The sequence below is a fragment of the Microcaecilia unicolor genome, chromosome 10 (genome assembly GCF_901765095.1).
Source record: "Microcaecilia unicolor chromosome 10, aMicUni1.1, whole genome shotgun sequence".
In the NCBI taxonomy this organism is placed as follows: domain Eukaryota; kingdom Metazoa; phylum Chordata; class Amphibia; order Gymnophiona; family Siphonopidae; genus Microcaecilia; species Microcaecilia unicolor.
The window spans coordinates 87,266,260-87,286,295 of NC_044040.1; the positions used below are offsets into that span (position 1 = coordinate 87,266,260).

Below are 20,036 nucleotides of genomic sequence, written 5' to 3' on the forward strand. Positions count from 1 at the left end.
CTCTCCATCCTTCCACCCATTATCCTCTCCCAATCCTTCCATCCATTGTCTTCCTCTATCTCCCCTTCCTTCTAGACAGTTCTCTCTCTTGACCCTTTTCCATTCAGCATGTCCTCTCTCACCCCATCCTTCCAGTGTCTTTCCTCTTTCCCTCCCTACCAGCGTCTTCCCTCATTCTGCCCCCTCCTTCCAGCATTTTTCCTCTTTCTCCCTCCTTTCATCCAGACAGCATTTCTCAGTCTGACAGCTAGGGTCTCCCCCAGTTTCTCCCCAGCAGCTTCTCTCTCTCTCTCTTCTGCCCATGTCCCCTCTTTCTCTCCCCATCTCTCTCTGGCTCTCCCCTGCTCTTTTCCATGTCCCTGGCTCTCCCCTGTACTTTTCCATGGCCCCTCTTTCTCTCCCCATCTCTTTCTGGCTCTCCCCTGTACTTTTCCATGGCCCTCTTTCTCTCCCCATCCTTTCTGCTCTCCCTTACTTTCCTGGCCCCTCTTTCTCTCCCCATCTCTTTCTGGCTCTCCCCTGCTTTTTTCCATGTCCCTGGCTCTCCCCTGCTCTTTTCCATGGCCCCTCTTTCTCTCCCCATCTCTTTCTGGCTCTCCCCTGCTTTATTCCATGTCCCTGGCTCTCCCCTGCTCTTTTCCATGGCCCTCTTTCTCTCCCCATCTCTTTCTGGCTCTCCCCTGCTTTTTTCCATGTCCCCTCTTTCTCTCCCTATTGCTCTCTGGCTCTCCACTGCGCTGGCCATGTCCCCTGGCTCTCCCCTGCTCTCCTTCTCTCTCCTCCTACCGTTTCCAGCCAGTGGCCACGTTCTCTTCTCTCCCTCCGGCCCGGGCCTCTTTAGCTGACAGAAGAAGAAAAAGAAGCGCGGGGCCGCAGCAGCGTTCAGACATGCGCTGTCGGCTCTGCCGGTCCTCTGCCCCCGGAGTGGGAAATTGACGTCACGGGGCAGAGACCGGCACAGCCGACAGCGCATGTCTGAACACTGCTGCAGCCCCGCGCTTCTTTTCCTTCTTATGCTGGCTCCGAGAGAAGCGGCGGCAGCAGATCAGCTGCGTAGATGTCGTTCCTGGCTGCCGCTGCGCTGCTCAATAGAAGCGGCGGCAGCAGAAGATTTCGTCAGGAGTCTCGGCAGGGCCGTGGTAAGGTCAGAGCTGGGCTGGGGAGGCTTAGCCTCCCCAAGCCTCTTATACGGGGCGCCTATGGTGAACCACTTAGAAGTGATGATAGATTTTATTTTGTTTCATACATTTATAGACTGCCTATTGGAGAGGAAAGGGAAGACTAGATTGAGGTGAGATAAAGGGGCCTCTCAAAGGGCCCCTTTTACCAAGCTGCAGTAAAAAGGGGCTGGTGTCAGTGCATGTTTTACACATGTGCTGAGGCCCCCTTTTACCACAGCTGGTAAAGGTCTTGCCCTCCTGCAGGAAATGGCAATGTGGCAAGTAAAGCACTTGCTGCGCAGCCATTGTGGGGGGTGGGGAGCCCTTACCATCACCCATTGGAGGTAAGGGCTCCCGCATTAACCGGGCAGCGCACAGCACTTCCCGATTACCGTTGGGTACACTCTGGCGCTTACCGGTAGTACTGATATTCAGCATCACTAACCAGTTATGAGTTGCTGAATATCAGTAAATAGCCCTGGACAAGTGATTTAACTGGATAGGAGCCTCTCCTGCCCAGTTAAATCACTTTGAATATCAATCCCAATTTCTATACATAATGGAGCTCATTTTCAAAAGAGAAAAATGTCCGAAAAGTAGTATAAATTTGCATTTGGACATTTTTCTCACAAAAATGACCAAATTGGTATTTTCAAAACCAATTTTTAGACATTTTTCTTTGAAGTCCGTCAGAAGTACGTTGAAATCACAAGACGGCGTGCCAAGGGTGTGTTAAGGGCGGGATCTGGGTGTTCCTAACACTTTTGTTCTATTATGGCTGAAAAACACTTGGACATTTTTCAGCCATAATGGAACAAAACAAACCATCCAAAACTAAAACTAAGATGTTTTGAGCTAGACCTGTTTTTATAATGAATAAGACACAAAAAGGTGCCCTAAATGACCAGATGACCACTGGAGTGATTCAGGGGTGACCTCCCCTTACTCCCCTAGTGGTCATTAACCCCTTCCCACCTCCCCAAAATGTAATTAAAAACATTTCTTGCCAGCCTCAGATGTTATACTCAGGTCCATTAGAATAGCATGTAGGTCCCTGGAGTAGTCTAGTGGTGGGTGCAGTGCACTGCAGACAGGTGGACCCAGGCACATACCTCCCCGTACCTGTTACACTTGTGAAGGAAACTGTGAGCCCTCCAAAACTCACCAGAAACCCACGGTACCCACATATAGGTGGCCCCTTCACTTGTAAGGGCTATGGTAGTGGTGTACAGTTGGGGGGTGATGGGTTTTAGGGGGCTCAGCATACAAGACAAGGGAGCAATGGTGAGATGTATACCTGGGTGCATTTTATGAAGTTCACTGCAGTGCCTCCTAGGGTGCCCTATTGCTTTTCTGGAATATTTGGGGGACCAGTCTAAAAATGCTGGCTCCTCCTACATCCCAATGGCTTGATTTTTTGCTTTTTGCACTTGGCCATTTTTTGTTTGAAAATGGACCAAAAAAACAAAATGTCCAAATCACAAAACCTTGTTCAAAACAGTATTTTTGGAAAGAAAAAAAAGATAGATGTTTTTCTTTTTTGAAAATGACCTTCTTTCCTATTCAGATTTTGGACGTTTTTTTGCAAGATGTCCAAAGTCATAGTTAGATGTCATATTGAAAATGCCCCTTCTCATCTCATACAAGCACACACTTGTATACAAGCACACAGTTGTATACATAGGTAGGTGATATGCATATGTGTGTAGGGGGGAGCGAGGGGGGTATGGGAGGGAGGGAATTGCAGATCTTTGCCAGGCCTGGAAGAGAAGGGAGAAATGTGATGGGAGGGAGAATTGAGGGACTGACGGGGTACATACGCAACACATACACCTTTATTAGATATGTCACTGACTGCAGCTGAAAATTAACAGTTAGCCCTGAACTGCCGATTTAACCTGCCAGGAGCTGTTTCTGGCTAGTTAAATCATTTTGAATATCGACCTCAACTTATTTTATGTGTGCCCTCTGTTTTCAAAGTTTACAAATAATTGCATACCCCTTCCCCAATGAAATCAACAACCAATGTAGTGGCAAAGTGTGCAGGTGCTTTTATTGCCCTAATGCATGTACTTTTGCAATTTTAAATGAGAACCTACTGGCTTTGTTTCTCTTAGAAAAATATCAAATACAAAGTGTGCATGTTAAAATTGTCCATGTACTCTGCACCTCTATTTGTGGCTGTGGCCAAAATGCATTAAAACAATGCATATGCAGTTGAAAGTCAAATGTATGCACACTGCTTTCGTCCTCTGACCTAAAAAAAAAGTCACATGAATTCTAGGGATGGGCTGTTTGCAATGACATAGGAAATGTCAACAACATATTCCATGCCATTGCATGCCATTACATGAAAACCAGAAGAAAAAAACATATTTGCCAATAATAGTGTGCACTATTTGAAAATGATGCACAAACTTTCGAAAGGAATTCACACTTTTTCCCCGATAGTGCACTCATGTGTGAACCATCACACATGTGCACAATATCAGGAAAGAGTATGCATCTTTCTGAAAGAGTGTACCTTCTGCAAATAGTGCGCGATCTTAACAACATTGCCCCCAAAACAAAAATGAAGACTAACCAACCCCCCCCCCCCCCCCCCCCAAAATGAACAATGATGCAAACAACACAGGAAACCAAATAAAACATTTTCTGGGTTGTCTATCCCTAAAGAATATCTCTCTTGAATAAGGCTAAATGTATGTAGGTTATGGAAGTGATACCTACTTTTAGTCATATTTGACTAGGGTCAGGTCTTCAAAATCATGGTTCTGAAGAGAAACTCAGGAAGCATTATTGTAGGATTACCTGAGTTATCTTCATCTTTGCGTATTTTCAGCTTTACAAGATCCTCACATTCCTTGAGGATCTGAACTGCATCTTCCGTGGAGCAGTTGTCTAACCGAATGTTATTAATAGCAAGCAGTTTATCACCCAGCTCTAGTGTTCCAGTTCTGTTAGCAAATGAATAGTAGTACATAATTAATTAAAATGAATATCTGTTACTTATGCACATTTTAACTGTAATGTACCAATCAAATTGATTTTCTATTGTTGAAAAGATTTTATGTTAAGCTTTTTCTGTCTATTATTTGATTAAAATCATTAGGCTAAGATACTGAAATGATAAAGTATTCAAATGATTTAAAAGGTAAGAGGCCACAGTCTTTGTAATAAAATGTTATATTGCACTATATATAAAACAGGAAAAAATTATCAGTATGTTTATACTGTAGTTACAACATGCAATGCTTGGATGAATTGAGGGGTATATATAGGAAAGCAAGATGATTAGCCAATCAGAAATTCTGGGCTGGATATTTAAAATCCTTACCCCCCACTCTCCCCGTTTACTAAGCCACACGCTATTGCTGACACTGCCCATTCCGCATGGCTTAGTAAACAGGAGGGGGTACATATTTAGCAACTGCCACTAAGTACTAGATTCAGTAAATGGCGCTGAAAAAACAGGACTGAAAAAATCAGTGTGGCGCACTATTCTATATATGACGCTCGAGTTGCGCACCATTTATAGAATAGGGCTTAAAGCCTGTTTCCGCACCAAACCTTGGGCATAAAGATTTATACTAACTGAAACCTGGTGTAAATCCTGGCTGTTAAGCATGGATCCCTGGTATTCGGTAATACTGCATGTATCTCTAGTGAATGCCCTGACCCACTCATGCCCCTCCCATGGCCACACCCCTTTTTGAGTTGCACACTATATGATTTTTGCACAGATCTTTACAGAATAGTGGGTAGCAAGATGTGCACACAAATCCAAAATGCAAACAACGTCAATAGATCATTAGCGAATTTAGTTGTGTGCACATCTCAGGATAGTGCAAGGTATTTACAAAATCTGAGGTAAATGTTTAAGTGCTCTATTTTTGAATTTTCAATGACACTACATAGTGCTGATCAAAATTATTACAGAACACCCCAGCACATTCTGTGTGGAAGTTAATTCCATAAAGGGTGCTCTAAAGAGCCCTGCCCAAATGTATGCCCTTTCTGTATGTGAGAGTAAAAGTACACACCCATCTGTGGTAGGGTGCACATGTATCCCCACGCATCTCCACAGCTGAGTGTATTTGTAGATACCATGTTTGCTGAAGTGGCAGGCATGGGACTGCTTGAGACAGAAAGCCTAACTTTGTTGCTGCAGACACCTTCCTCCTCCTTCTGGCCAGGTTCAAGCTGGGCCTTGAGAACTGACTGTTCTTGGTGCCTGGCCTGAGGAGGGACAGCATAAAGATGTGGAGGGCCTGGGAAAGGCTGGCCAGATGTTTCGACAAGATAGCTTCCTACCAGAGAAGTAAGTGCCAACAGGGGGCAATATGAGAAGGGTGACTAGGCCAGGTGCATTTATAGATGTATCTGACAGTGTCTCCATAGTATAAAAAAGTCTACATGCATGATGGACACCATTTCTGAGAACAGGACCTCATTGGGGCTGTTGAAAGGTAATTGAGTGGAGTATATAAGAGGATAAGTTACAAAGCACCTAGCTGCACATACAAAGGAGTAACACACTTCACATTCTCAAACATATAAGTCCCTCACCAGTGGTAGCAAATAGGTCTGACAGCACATATACCTGTTAGTGAAGGTGGAAGCCAAGCACCCAGGAAGGTGTACTGAGATGTCATCCACCTATCTAAGCTACTAGCCATTATCATACTCGGAAATTTCTCTCGACCCCCCCCCCCCCCAAGTAATTTGAAACAGTTCATTGGTCTTGAGCCTCAGAGAAGTGACAGAGGAGACTGACAGAGTGAGAGTGGGAGAAAGTTTTTAATGAGTGCCAACTGCCAGCTTGGGGGGGAGGGAGGGTTGAACTCTGGAGATGTAGGGGAGGATAGGTGAAGGAGGCAGGCACATATGTTCCCAGGATAAAAACATGTGAAAAGGGCAATGTGAATGTTCCATGAAGGACCCAGCTGCCAACCTTGATCCTGCATTGTCACACCCTCTCCCCCCCCCCCCCCCCCCCCCCCCCCCCACGGAGAAGTCTTACCCAAGGCCCACATCAAATAACATCACAGACAAAGGGAAAAAGTCATACCCTGGCTATCAGAGTCTTCCAACTGCCTGATGTACACACTGAACTCCCAGAAGCTATCAATATGGTACTGAGCATATACACATGTTCTGAAAAGAAGTGGCGTGATTCATTCACCAGAGTCCATGGTGGCCCTGCAAGATGACCTCTCTAATTCTTTCTCTCTCCCATCCCCCCCATACATCTGTGCAGATTGAGGATCTGAAGGGCTAGATTCCTTTGACTGTATTGAAGTGATTGGCTGGAGAAGATCTGGCAGAATGGAGGAGGAATCACAGTACCAAACCCTTACATATGCTGGCACAATTATTGAATAGCTACAAGAATTCATTAACTATAGCAGTTGAAAGGATAAAAGTGGTAATTCTATAAATTGGTCTCATTTTAAGTGCCACAAAGGAGTGCACCTAAGCCATTATATAAGATATAATATTAGCGCAAAGCCATATTGGTGTGCCAAATATTTGGCATGCCTACTTATGACAGGTCAATGGCTGCTAAGATACCTTCTTGCAGGGATTGTTAATGATGGAACCAATTTCTGTGGTGTTCCCTCCATTATCACACACCTAACAGCTGTTTTAAAAAATATATATATCATCTCGGCAAGAACTCCTCTAGGACCTGCTGGCATGCAGGTGCAGGCCTGGCCCTAGCACCCTGGGCACCACTGAACCACCAGGAGCCCTCTGGACCCCTTGCAATAAGCTCCCTCTTAATCACTCCTCACTTTCCTTCCATCCTCTGCCTTCACCCCTGCCTCACAACATTCCCTTCCTACCTGTATTCCCATGCCATCTCAGGAACTGTAAGATGATTGGCAAGAAGTGATGGTGTTGGATACAGAGCAGATCCCCGATATCTAGTTGCTGCCATCAACTGCTCCCCAAGCAGCTAATGCAACATCTCCTGTGACATACTGAGATACAACCCCGGCTGTCACACAGGGTGCAACTGGATATGGAGCAATAACTGTTGCAGTGTGGCAGATGGGCCAGCAGCTGGATGCCATGGACCAGAGGCTAAGGGTCAATGATGAGAGGACAGGTAGCATGTCCCTCATTCAAGGGCAAATGCTTAGATGCTTATTCTCATAACATCTGCTCTTGAATGAGTTGGCATCCTCCACATATTCTCTCCTGGTGTTCTTTAGCCCTGCTACCTCCTGACAGCTATCTCTCTCCTCTTCCTGGTGTGGCCTGCCTTGCTCGGTTTCCCATCCCCCTTTTCCAAACAATATTTCTATCAAATTGACAAAAATATAAAAGGGTAGATATTCAGCTGGCGATAGTCAGCATTTTTATGTCTACCACCGGCTATATTCCTAGATGTTCAATGCAGGACCATGTCCAGGTACCAGCACTGAATATCCGGTTGTATGCTGACAGCTAAAACTTATGCAGTTAAGTGCAATATTCAGCCCTTAACCACATAAGCTGAACCGCTTAAAGACAGGACTGCTATTTATGGGGGCCCAATTTAAGCAGTTATCTTATGTGGTTAAGGACTGAAAATCGACACTTAACTGCATAAGTTCCAACTCCACCCCTGGAATGTCCACAAGTTAGCCAGTTTTCTACCCGCAAATATTCAGCTGCACTTGCCATTTAAGTGCCATTGAATATTTGCAGTTAGCCAATGGCAAGCCTCTCCGGGCTATTTAAATTGCTTTGAATATCAGGTGGAAAATTTTTCTGTCTAGTATCTCCGTTGTCTCTTGTTTCTGGTACATGGTTCCCTACACCCTTTGCTTTACCCATGTGCACTCCCTCTTGGAGACAGACTACTCTATTGAATTTCTGATGAAGAAAGCCCTGTGAAACATGAGGCAACCCAAATATACTGTAGGTGAGCCTTCTCCAATGTGGTCATGCTGATCCTACAGGCTAATCTTCAACCCAGCCTTCCCTTTGATCTGACTCAAATGAACCAGTGCTGGAGGAGAGGGACACAGAAATAGAAATCTTTCTTTGGTGCTAGTGCCATGCCTGTGGTTCTTTGATATATGGATCAGTTGTTGCATGTCTCCATCAGCAGACATAACAGTGCCCAAGGTTATGGCTGGGGCTGCAATGTGCAATATATCACTGGCAATGTCAGAATATATATGTACTATATGTCAACACAACACAGTCCATATAAAGCCTGCCCACTGCAGCATTGTCATCCCACCACTCATCATACCCCTTGACCACCAGTATGGACATGCATGCCTTAATTCAATAATGTTAAACCAAAGAAAAAAGGATTATCATATAAACTCCTTACTAATAGTCAATAGTCTAAGAAAAAGTAAGCATCATATAGCCCTCCTTGGTAACCAACCCTAAATCAATAAAAACAAAAAGCCAAGTGAGGGAAGAACATACCCATACATTTCAAGGGTTCTCTTATACGATTTATCGGAAGCCTACTGATAGAGATACTCAATTGCATTTTCAAAGTTTTCATCTGTGTAAATTTTGTGAGAGTATTCCTACAGGTCAATTTTTAAGGTTAAGACAGATTTGCTCCTCTGTTGATGAGTATAAACTACAACCTGCAGTTTCATTAAAAAAAATTCTGGCATGTGGTTATCCGGAGCCAGTTATTTAGAAGGCATGCAAAAGAGCAAGATGGGCATAACATACTTACCTTTTGCTACCTCTAGAATTGCGTCCTTCTCAGTGGGAGACTTGTGTGTTACCTTCTTCAGTAGGCATCAATAAGGTGAAATCTAGTAGTTTGAATTTTTGGCACATTTTGTAGTTAAATCAAGTATTTGTTGAACCATCTATTTGCTTTTAAGTATGGTAAAAATTTGAAGGATATTCTGGTATCTTGCTCCTGTGCCTGTGATGCATACTTTGGATTCTAGTGATGTTTCCTCTAGGGATCATTTTCCTTGTTTGCACTGTAGTGTTTGTAGTTCTTCTTTTTCTGGTTGTGATTTAGATTTAAATGGATGGCAGATCAGTCTGGTTGCCGTATCTCACAAAAGATATAGCAGAAATAGAAGAGCAACCAAAATGATACAGGGGATGGAAAAACTATTTGGGTTTCTGCCATGTACTTGTGACCTGGCTTGACCACTGTTGGAAACAGGATTCTGGACTCTGATCCAGTGTGGCTATTCTTATGTTCTTATACTACCCGTCAGACACTACAAGTGGTATATGCTATCTGGCACCCATGCTCTTTAGTATATGTGGGCAAAACTACATGTTCTTTGAAAACTTGGATGGTTGAGCTTTGCAGCCGCATTCAATAATGGAATGTTCATGCACAATTGGTTGAACATTGTTCAGTTATCCCCTCAATATTTCCCTCTCCCTGGCAAAGTTCCTTCCATCACATTGCCCCCAATGAGGTCTCCTCCTCTGATCAGGACATCCCATTCATAACTCCCCTCTCCATCAGAACCCCCTTGATGCTCCACCCTTCCTAGACTGGATCCTTCCAAGCCTTTGCGCCCCTTGACCAAAACCCTACCCACCTCTGTTACCTACCGAATTCTAACCCTAACTCCAGCCCTAACCCTAACCCCCTCCACTCTTACCCCATTCTGTGCTGGCTTCAAAATGATGACTTCTTTGGAGAAGCAAATCAATTTCCTTTTCCTTTTGCATTTATTTACTTTCATTACATAAAGATCTGTTGCCCTTTATATAGTCCCTTTCAGATTAGCCTAAGATGTTTGGTTTGATGTGAATGGACTTTGCCTTAGGTTTTATACCAAACCACAAGTGCTCCCCCCCCCCTCCGGGACATTAGACAGCCTTTCTCCATTTGTGAGTGCTAGATCCAGTTTCAACCCTTCCCTGGTAGGTTCTAGTACCATTTGTCTGAGCAAAGCTCCTTATAAAGCATTTGTGATCATTCTAGTACTGTACAGATTTGAGGAAGGGATTCTCCAATCAATATCTGGTAGATATCTGTTCAAACTTCTTCTACTAACCTATAAATGTACTCACTCTGCTGCTCCCCAGTATCTCTCCACACTCGTCCTTCCCTACACCCCTTCCCGTGCACTCCACTCCATGGATAAATCCTTCTTATCTGTTCCCTTCTCCACTACTGCCAACTCCAGACTTCGCGCCTTCTGTCTCGCTGCACCCTACGCCTGGAATAAACTTCCTGAGCTCCTACGTCTTGCCCCATCTTTGGCCACCTTTAAATCTAGACTGAAAGCCCACCTCTTTAACATTGTTTTTGACTCGTAACCACTCGCCTCCACCTACCCTCCTCTCCTCCTTCCTGTACACATTAATTGATTTGATTTGATTTGCTTATTTTATTTTTTGTCTATTAGATTGTAAGCTCTTTGAGCAGGGACTGTCTTTCTTCTATGTTTGTGCAGCGCTGCGTACGCCTTGTAGCGCTATAAAAATGCTAAATAGTAGTAGTAGTAGTAGTAGATTAAAGGCATTCACTATTATCACCTCTCCCTTCATTCCCACCTATTCTTCCATTTGAGTCTGAGGTCTTTAAACTACATCTGTCTGGATGGAGGTGCCATCTCTTTCAAGAATGATCCACAGTACCCACGTTCCCTACTTTTCAGCTGTATTAATATTGTTTTTGATGTATAGAGCTACTCTTTTCCCTTATCTCCTTTCTCTACCCCTCCTGAATAGATTATAGCCAAGTATGGCAGTATCCTATTCATGAGACTCATTAAACCATGTCTCTTTAATAACCACAATATCTAAGTCCATTTCCTCCATCAGGATTCCAGATCAGGAACTTTGTTGCCTAGATTGTGAGCATTTGTGCTCATAGCCTTCCAGCAATTTTTGAATGACATACTTGTATTTTGTACAGTTTTTATTCCAGTCTCCTCTACTTCTTTGCTGCTAATGAGTGACCAAAATTATGACTCAATGATGACTCTATGTTCTCCACCATAGTAATGTTTTTGCTGGGTTGACATTCTAATTTTGTTTTCTTCCATCTGTCATCTCCTTCTTCTAAGGCTAAAAAATGACAACATAATGCTCCCCTTCCAACTGCCATCTCAAGATCATATTATTGGTTGTCTTTCTTTCTCCCCTCCATCACTACCTTTAACAACACTCTTCTTCAATGCACTTTACTACATGCCCTCTAGACCCACTGCCAGCACTTTGGAATAAATCTTCTTGTCAAGGCTTGACAGACTTAGCACTGTCTATCATTTCACATAGCTTATCAGCAGGTTTGGTACCTGTTCTTTGGAAAACAGCATGGATCATCCCCACCCTGAAAAAATAGTCTGCTGACCCATCTGACCCTGCCAACTATCATCCAATATAAAACCTTTGTTTCCTCTCCAAAATAGCTGAGAAAATAATTTATCATCAACTCTTGGGTTTTGTTGAGAAAAGGCTGCTTCTTCACACCAATCAGGCTTTTGGGCGTGTCACAGTGCTCAGACTATTATTACTGCTCTCCTTAATGATCTTTATGCTGCTCTGGATAAGGGTAATATCACTTTGTATCAATTGATCTCTCTGCAGCATTTGATTTAGTAGATCATTCTCTTCTTCTCACTCATCTCTCTGATATAGGAGTTACCGGCTCTGTTCACAACTGTTTTTTTTTATTTGTCTCTAATCGCTCATTTGTTGTACAGGTTAACTCTTCAACTTCTTCCACATACCCTCATTCATGTGCAGTCCCCCAAGGTTCAGTTTTGTCTCCTTTACTTTTCAATATTTTGGTCAGTCCACTTGCATCCTTAATTCAATCATTCAACATCAAGTTCCATATATATGCTGAAGATACATTACTAACTTTCCTGGTCACTCCACAAAAAATCCCCTTCAGAATTGTCTTGATGCCGTGGCTGATTGGCTCGCTAAGAACAAATTGAAATTAAATCCAGAGAAAACAACAGCTTGTTGGGTTTCTGGCCCATTGTCACAGCTTGATTTTCCACCAATGCTTTTTGATTGTTTAATTACTCCAGGTTGGATCATTGTAATGTAATCTACTCTGGTCTCCCAGTATCCCAAATTAAACGACTATACACTTCACAGATCCATTTCCTCTGTAAAGATAAAAGGTTTGACCGCCACTACTCTCTTGCTTACATTGGCTTTATGTTAAATATCATATCCCTTTCAAGATCCTCACACTCATGAACAAAACCTACTATTCTGGTGATCCCACATATCTGTAAACACTAATCATCCCTTCTACCCCTACATGCAATCTCCAATCCTTGGACGCCAATTTTTAAAAAGAGTTCTAGGGGTGATTTAGGAAATTATAGACCAGTAAGCCTGGTGTCCGTGCCGGGCAAAATAGTGGAAACTATTATAAAGAATAAAATTACAGAACACGTGGACAAACATGATTTAATGGAACAGAGTCAGCATGAGGAATTTGCTTCATTTCTTTGAAGGTGTGAATAATCATGTGGATAAAGGTGAGCCGGTTGATGTACTGTATCTAGATTTTCAGAAAGCTTTTGATAAAGTTCCTCATGAGAGACTCCTGAAAAAATTAAAGAGTCATGGGATAGGAGGCAACGTTCTGGTGTGGATTAGTAATTGGTTATTGGAGAGAAAACAGGGTTAAATGGTCATTTCTCTCAATGGAGAAGGATGAACAGTGGAGTGCCACAGGGATCTGTACTGGAACCAGTACTAATTATCATATTTATAAATGATATGGAAATCGGAACAATGAGTGAGGTGATCAAATTTGTCAATGATACAAAACTATTCAAGGTGGTTAAAACATGTGTGAACTGTGAAATATTGCAGGAAGACCTTAGGAAATTGGAAGACTGGGCGTCCAAATGGCAGACGAAATTTAATGTGGACAAATGCAAGGTAATGCACATTGGAAAGAATAATCCAAGTCATAGTTACCTGATGCTAGGCACCTTGGGGGTCAGCATTCAAGAAAAAGATCTAGGTGTCTTGGTAGTTAATATGCTGAAATCTTCTGCTCAGTGTGCGGCAGTGACCAAAAAAGCAAATAGGATGCTAGGAATTATTAGGAAAGGGATGGTGAAAAAGACCGAAAATACTATAATGCCTTTGTATTGCTCTATAGTGCATCTGTATTGTGTTCAGTTCTGGTCGCCGTATCTCAAAAAAGATATAGCTGAATTAGAATAGGTTCAAAGAAGAGCGACCAAAATGATAAAGGGGATGGAACTGCTCTCGTATGAGGAAAGGCTAAAGAAGTTAGGGCTCCTCATCTTGGAAAAGAGACAGATAAGGGGAGATATGATTGAGGTCTACAAAATCCTGAGTGGTGTAGAACGAGTAGAAGTAAATCGATTTTTTTACTCATTCCAAAAGTACAAATACTAAGGGGCACTCAAGGAAGTTACATGGAAATACATTTAAAACAAATAGGAGGAAATATTTTTTCACTCAACAAATAGTTAAATTCTGGAACTCTTTGCCAGAGGATGTGGTTTAAAAAAGGTTTGGAGAAATTCCTGGAGGAAAAGTCCATAGTCTATTATTTAGGCAGACATGGGGAGCAACTGCTTGCCCTAGGATTTGTAGTATGGAGTTGCCACAATTTGGGTTTCTGCCAGGTACTTGTGACCTGGCTTGGCCACTGTTTGGAGAACAGGATACTGGGCTAGATGGACCATTGTTCTGACCCAGTATGGCTACTCTTATCTTTTTATGACTCTAATCGACTTGTACTCGTTAAGCTGATTCACTATGAATCTACTCGTCAATCTACTTTCTCCTTTTTAGCACCTAAACTCTGGAATGATTTACTAGGTAATATACAGAGTGAAGAGTTTTTCCCCAAATTCAAGTCTCCTTTAAAACCTATTTTTACCAGCATGCATTTGATTAAGTCTTTAGTAGTTCTGAGTTGGAGCCTGGTATGCAGGTTTTGCTTTTGCTCTGATTACTCTCTAGAGTGCAAGATTGTCCTCGTTCCTATATTTAATGGCGTTCCTTTCCTATATGATTTAAGTTTTTAGCCTTATGTACACCGCTTAGATTCCGCTATGTTGGAATTGGCAATTTATCACGTTTATAATAAATATAAACATAGAATAACAATAAATACTGGTAAAACACATATTTTTGTTTATTCAGACTTTTGATATACCTCTTTTTCCAACTCATGGGTCAAAACGGTTTATAAAATAAAATAAATGGTCACATAATAAAGGAAGAAACAAAATGCCATTAATAATAGGAAAGAACTGAGAGGAAGTGACATCATTGGGTACAGATGGATGCCCCTCTGGGTTATCCAGAGCACAGACATTGAAAGAGCTCATCAGCTGGCTGGTCTGAGGGACTTAACTCTGTTGTGTGATATCATTGTGTTTCCATATATTTTATGACAAAGAGTGAATGCTCTGTGCAGCAGGTCAGCTTGGTGTCTGCATGCTTGCTAGGGCGGAGAGGACATTGTACTCTTTAATGACATTGTGACACTGCACCACCATTGAGATTATCAACACTGGATGGAACTACTGTGCCAGAAAAAGCTTTGGTATCGGTTGCTGAATGCTATTGGCCTTTCGTATACACTGGAGGGGAGATCGTACACTGTGCGGAGGACATGCAATCCCGCTCTGCAAAGGCAGATCTATCTGCAGTGGACCCTGAGTCTGCAATCATGGGATTCCCCCCTGACAAGAGTTCGACAGCTGGAATGCCACATTGGCAAAGCCTGGTGGGAGGTCCACAATAACTGCCCTGTATTAGCATCAAATGAGACCACCTTGGCTGTGTTGTGGATCCATGTTAGCAACTGGCTGGGGAGATATGTTGGACAACTGTGATGGTGCTTTGGTGAGATAATGTTGTTGTCACTCCATGCCTGTATGGAGGGGTTGCTCCATAAGGGGCATCTTTTTTTGTTTCTGTACTTGAATATCTGTTGCTTCTTCTTCTTTGCTTGCCATTAGACTGGCAGGCGATAGCTTTCTTTGGGAGAGGGAGGTGGAGGAGGTGGAAGGGGTGGGAAGTGGGTGGGGGGGATTGGGATGACTCCAGATAACAATGAGGGTGTGGTTTGGGGGGTGATGGGAGATTGGTGGGGAGTATCACAAGCCTTGTGGGATTGGGGAGGGCTGTTTCTCCTTTACTTTGCTTTTGGACTAGCACATTCATTACATTGTTGTTATGGTGAACCTTACTTTTTTCTCTTATAATGTTACTGCAAAATTTGCCTCTGAAACACCAAGTTTATTTTAAAGAGGCCTTACACATCCGTATGGATGAGAAGTTTATTCATGAAACACATTTCGTTCCTAAATTTAAACATTTTTTGGTACATAAAAATTACCAATCCAACAACGGGGATAATGCTAAACTACCAGAGTCTATATTACATTACCTCACAAAGACTCCAGTGTGCCAATTGTATCAAAACTTGCCTTCAGTCCACGCTGGTGAGAACGCCAACCTGGCAGGCAGCCGAATATAACAGCGTCAATTAGTGGGTGGTTCCTCCTGAGGAAGTGTAACAAAATGCGGTCCAGCATTGGGGAACCACGTTACATATGAGAATTATTTCTGCCTGAATGGCGAAGTTTGTGCAAGAAGTTTAAGAGTCACATTACCCAAGAGAGTGGAGTTGTTGCAAATAACAGCATTTGACTGGAATACATCTAGCATCGAGTCGTTAAGGAGATTGGCAACGGCGTTAACAGTGAGAGATAAGTGCTTGGACATTGTTTGATTCGCTCGCTGCATCAAATGAAATCAATTTAAAGAGACATTACTCGATAATAAGTAGTATGTTAATAGCTCTTGTTTAGGATTCGATGTTTGATAAATATAACAGCATATTTATTGTATAATATCAGCAACATTGGATGAGTGGTGTATGAATGGTGATGAATGAGAGGTTAACTGTTTGTATGTGTCATATGTTTTATATGAACACATTAATGTAATAAAAGCAAGTTTTGATACAATTGGCACACTGGAGTCTTTGTGAGGTAAAGCGAATGCTACATACCTGTAGAAGGTATTCTCCGAGGACAGCAGGCTGATTGTTCTCACTGATGGGTGACGTTCACGGCAGCCCCTCCAATCGGAATCTTCACTAGCAAAATCCTTCCCGCCCGAAACCGGCTCGTGCTGGCCAGTCTCATATGTAGCAAGACAAAGAGAAGGGAAGACACAACTCCAAAGGGGAGGTGGGCGGGTTTGTGAGAACAAACAGCCTGCTGTCCTCGGAGAATACCTTCTACAGGTATGTAGCATTCGCTTTCTCTGAGGACAAGCAGGCTGCTTGTTCTCACTGATGGGGTATCCCTAGCCCCCAGGCTCACTCAAAACAACCACCATGGTCAATTGGGCCTCGCAACGGCGAGGACATAACTGAGATTGACCTAACAATTTATCCAACTAACTGAGAGTGCAGCCTGGAACAGAATAAACATGGGCCTAGGGGGGTGGAGTTGGATTCTAAACCCCGAACAGATTCTGAAGCACTGACTGCCTGAACAGACTGTCGCGTCGGGTATCCTGCTGCAGGCAGTAATGAGATGTGAATGTGTGGACAGATGACCACGTCGCAGCTTTGCAAATCTCTTCAATAGTGGCTGACTTCAAGTGGGCTACCGACGCTGCCATGGCTCTAACATTATGAGCCGTGACATGACCCTCAAGAGCCAGCCCAGCCTGGGCGTAAGTGAAGGAAATGCAATCTGCTAGCCAATTGGATATGGTGCGTTTCCCCACAGCCACTCCCCTCCTGTTGGGATCAAAAGAAACAAACAATTGGGCGGACTGTCTGTTGGGCTGTGTCCGCTCCAGATAGAAGGCCAATGCTCTCTTGCAGTCCAATGTGTGCAGCTGACGTTCAGCAGGGCAGGAATGAGGACGGGGAAAGAATGTTGGCAAGACAATTGACTGGTTCAGATGGAACTCCGACACAACCTTTGGCAAGAACTTAGGATGAGTGCGGAGGACTACTCTGTTATGATGAAATTTGGTATAAGGGGCCTGGGCTACCAGGGCCTGAAGCTCACTGACTCTACGAGCTGAAGTAACTGCCACCAAGAAAATGACCTTCCAGGTCAAGTACTTCAGATGGCAGGAATTCAGTGGCTCAAAAGGAGGTTTCATCAGCTGGGTGAGAACGACATTGAGATCCCATGACACTGTAGGAGGCTTGACAGGGGGCTTTGACAAAAGCAAACCTCTCATGAAGCGAACAACTAAAGGCTGTCCTGAGATCGGCTTACCTTCCACACGGTAATGGTATGCACTGATCGCACTAAGGTGAACCCTTACAGAGTTGGTCTTGAGACCAGACTCAGACAAGTGCAGAAGGTATTCAAGCAGGGTCTGTGTAGGACAAGAGCGAGGATCTAGGGCCTTGCTGTCACACCAGACGGCAAACCTCCTCCATAGAAAGAAGTAACTCCTCTTAGTGGAATCTTTCCTGGAAGCAAGCAAGATGCGGGAGACACCCTCTGACAGACCCAAAGAGGCAAAGTCTACGTTCTCAACATCCAGGCCGTGAGTGCCAGGGACCGGAGGCTGGGATGCAGAAGCGCCCCTTCGTCCTGTGTGATGAGGGTCGGAAAACACTCCAATCTCCACGGTTCTTCGGAGGACAACTCCAGAAGAAGAGGGAACCAGATCTGACGCGGCCAAAAAGGAGCAATCAGAATCATGGTGCCTCGGTCTTGCTTGAGTTTCAACAAAGTCTTCCCCACCAGAGGTATGGGAGGATAAGCATACAGCAGACCCTCCCCCCAGTCCAGGAGGAAGGCATCCGATGCCAGTCTGCCGTGGGCCTGAAGCCTGGAACAGAACTGAGGGACTTTGTGGTTGGCTCGAGATGCGAAGAGATCTACCAAGGGGGTGCCCCACACCTGGAAGATCTGTCGCACTATACGGGAATTGAGCGACCACGCGTGAGGTTGCATAATCCTGCTCAACCTGTCGGCCAGACTGTTGTTTACGCCTGCCAGATATGTGGCTTGGAGCACCATGCCGTGATGGCGAGCCCAGAGCCACATGCTGACGGCTTCCTGACACAGGGGGTGAGATCCGGTGCCCCCCTGCTTGTTGATGTAATACATGGCAACCTGGTTGTCTGTCTGAATTTGGATAATTTGGTGGGACAGCCGATCTCTGAAAGCCTTCAGAGCGTTCCAGACCGCTCGTAACTCCAGAAGATTGATCTGCAGATCGCGTTCCTGGAGGGACCAGCTTCCTTGGGTGTGAAGCCCATCGACATGAGCTCCCCACCCCAGGAGAGACGCAACCGTGGTCAGCACTTTTTGTGGCTGAGGAATTTGGAAAGGACGTCCCAGAGTCAAATTGGACCAAATCGTCCACCAATACAGGGTTTTGAGAAAACTCGTGGACAGGTGGATCACATCTTCTAGATCCCCAGCAGCCTGAAACCACTGGGAAGCTAGGGTCCATTGGGCAGATCTCATGTGAAGGCGGGCCATGGGAGTCACATGAACTGTGGAGGCCATGTGGCCCAGCAATCTCAACATCTGCCGAGCTGTGATCTGCTGGGACGCTCGCACCCGCGAGACGAGAGACAACAAGTTGTTGGCTCTCGTCTCTGGGAGATAGGCGCAAGCCGTCCGAGAATCCAGCAGAGCTCCTATGAATTCGAGTTTCTGCACTGGGAGAAGATGGGACTTTGGATAATTTATCATAAACCCCAGTAGCCCCAGGAGGCGAATAGTCATCTGCATGGACTGTAGAGCTCCTGCCTCGGATGTGTTCTTCACCAGCCAATCGTCGAGATATGGGAACACGTGTACCCCCAGCCTGCGAAGTGCCGCTGCTACTACAGCCAAGCACTTCATGAATACTCTGGGCGCAGAGGCGAGCCCAAAGGGTAGCACACAGTACTGGAAGTGACGTGTGCCCAGCTGAAATCGCAGATACTGTCTGTGAGCTGGCAGTATCGGGATGTGTGTGTAGGCGTCCTTTAAGTCCAGAGAGCATAGCCAATCGTTTTCCTGAATCATGGGGAGAAGGGTGCCCAGGGAAAGCATCCTGAACTTTTCTTTTACGAGATATTTGTTCAGGGCCCTTAGGTCTAGGATGGGACGCATCCCCCCTGTTTTCTTTTCCACAAGGAAGTACCTGGAATAGAATCCCAGCCCTTCTTGCCCAAATGGCACGGGCTCGACCGCATTGGCACTGAGAAGGGCGGAGAGTTCCTCTGCAAGTACCTGCTTGTGCTGGAAGCTGTAAGACTGAGCTCCCGGTGGACAATTTGGAGGTTTTGAGGCCAAATTGAGGGTGTATCCTTGCCGGACTATTTGGAGAACCCACTGATCGGAGGTTATGAGAGGCCACCTTTGGTGAAAAGCTTTCAACCTCCCTCTGACCGGCAGGTCGCCCGGCACTGACCGTTGGATGTCGGCTATGCTCTGCTGGAGCCAGTCAAAAGCTCGTCCCTTGCTTTTGCTGGGGAGCCGAGGGGCCTTGCTGAGGCGCACGCTGCTGACGAGAGCGAGCGCGCTGGGGCTTAGCCTGGGCCGCAGGCTGTCGAGAAGGAGGATTGTACCTACGCTTACCAGAAGAGTAGGGAACAGTCCTCCTTCCCCCCAAAAATCGTCTACCTGTAGAGGTAGAAGCTGAAGGCTGCCAGCGGGAGAACTTGTCGAAAGCGGTATCCCGCTGGTGGAGCTGCTCTACCACCTGCTCAACTTTTTCTCCAAAAATGTTATCCGCAAGGCAAGGCGAGTCCGCAATCCGCTACTGGAGTCTATTCTCTAGGTCGGAGGCACGCAGCCATGAGAGTCTGCGCATCACCACACCTTGAGCAGCGGCCCTGGACGCAACATCAAAGGTGTCATACACCCCTCTGGCCAGGAATTTTCTGCACGCCTTCAGCTGCCTGACCACCTC

At 44.8% G+C, this 20,036-nt stretch overlaps 1 protein-coding gene across 1 annotated transcript in view; it reads right to left on the bottom strand.

Annotated features, from left to right (window-relative positions):
• GRIP1 (glutamate receptor interacting protein 1) overlaps positions 1-20,036 on the bottom strand; it is a 675,191-nt gene that overhangs the window by 148,878 nt on the left and 506,277 nt on the right. Inside the window, 1 exon segment of the mRNA XM_030216417.1 lies at positions 3,972-4,117. Coding sequence (XP_030072277.1) covers positions 3,972-4,117 — 146 coding nt within the window.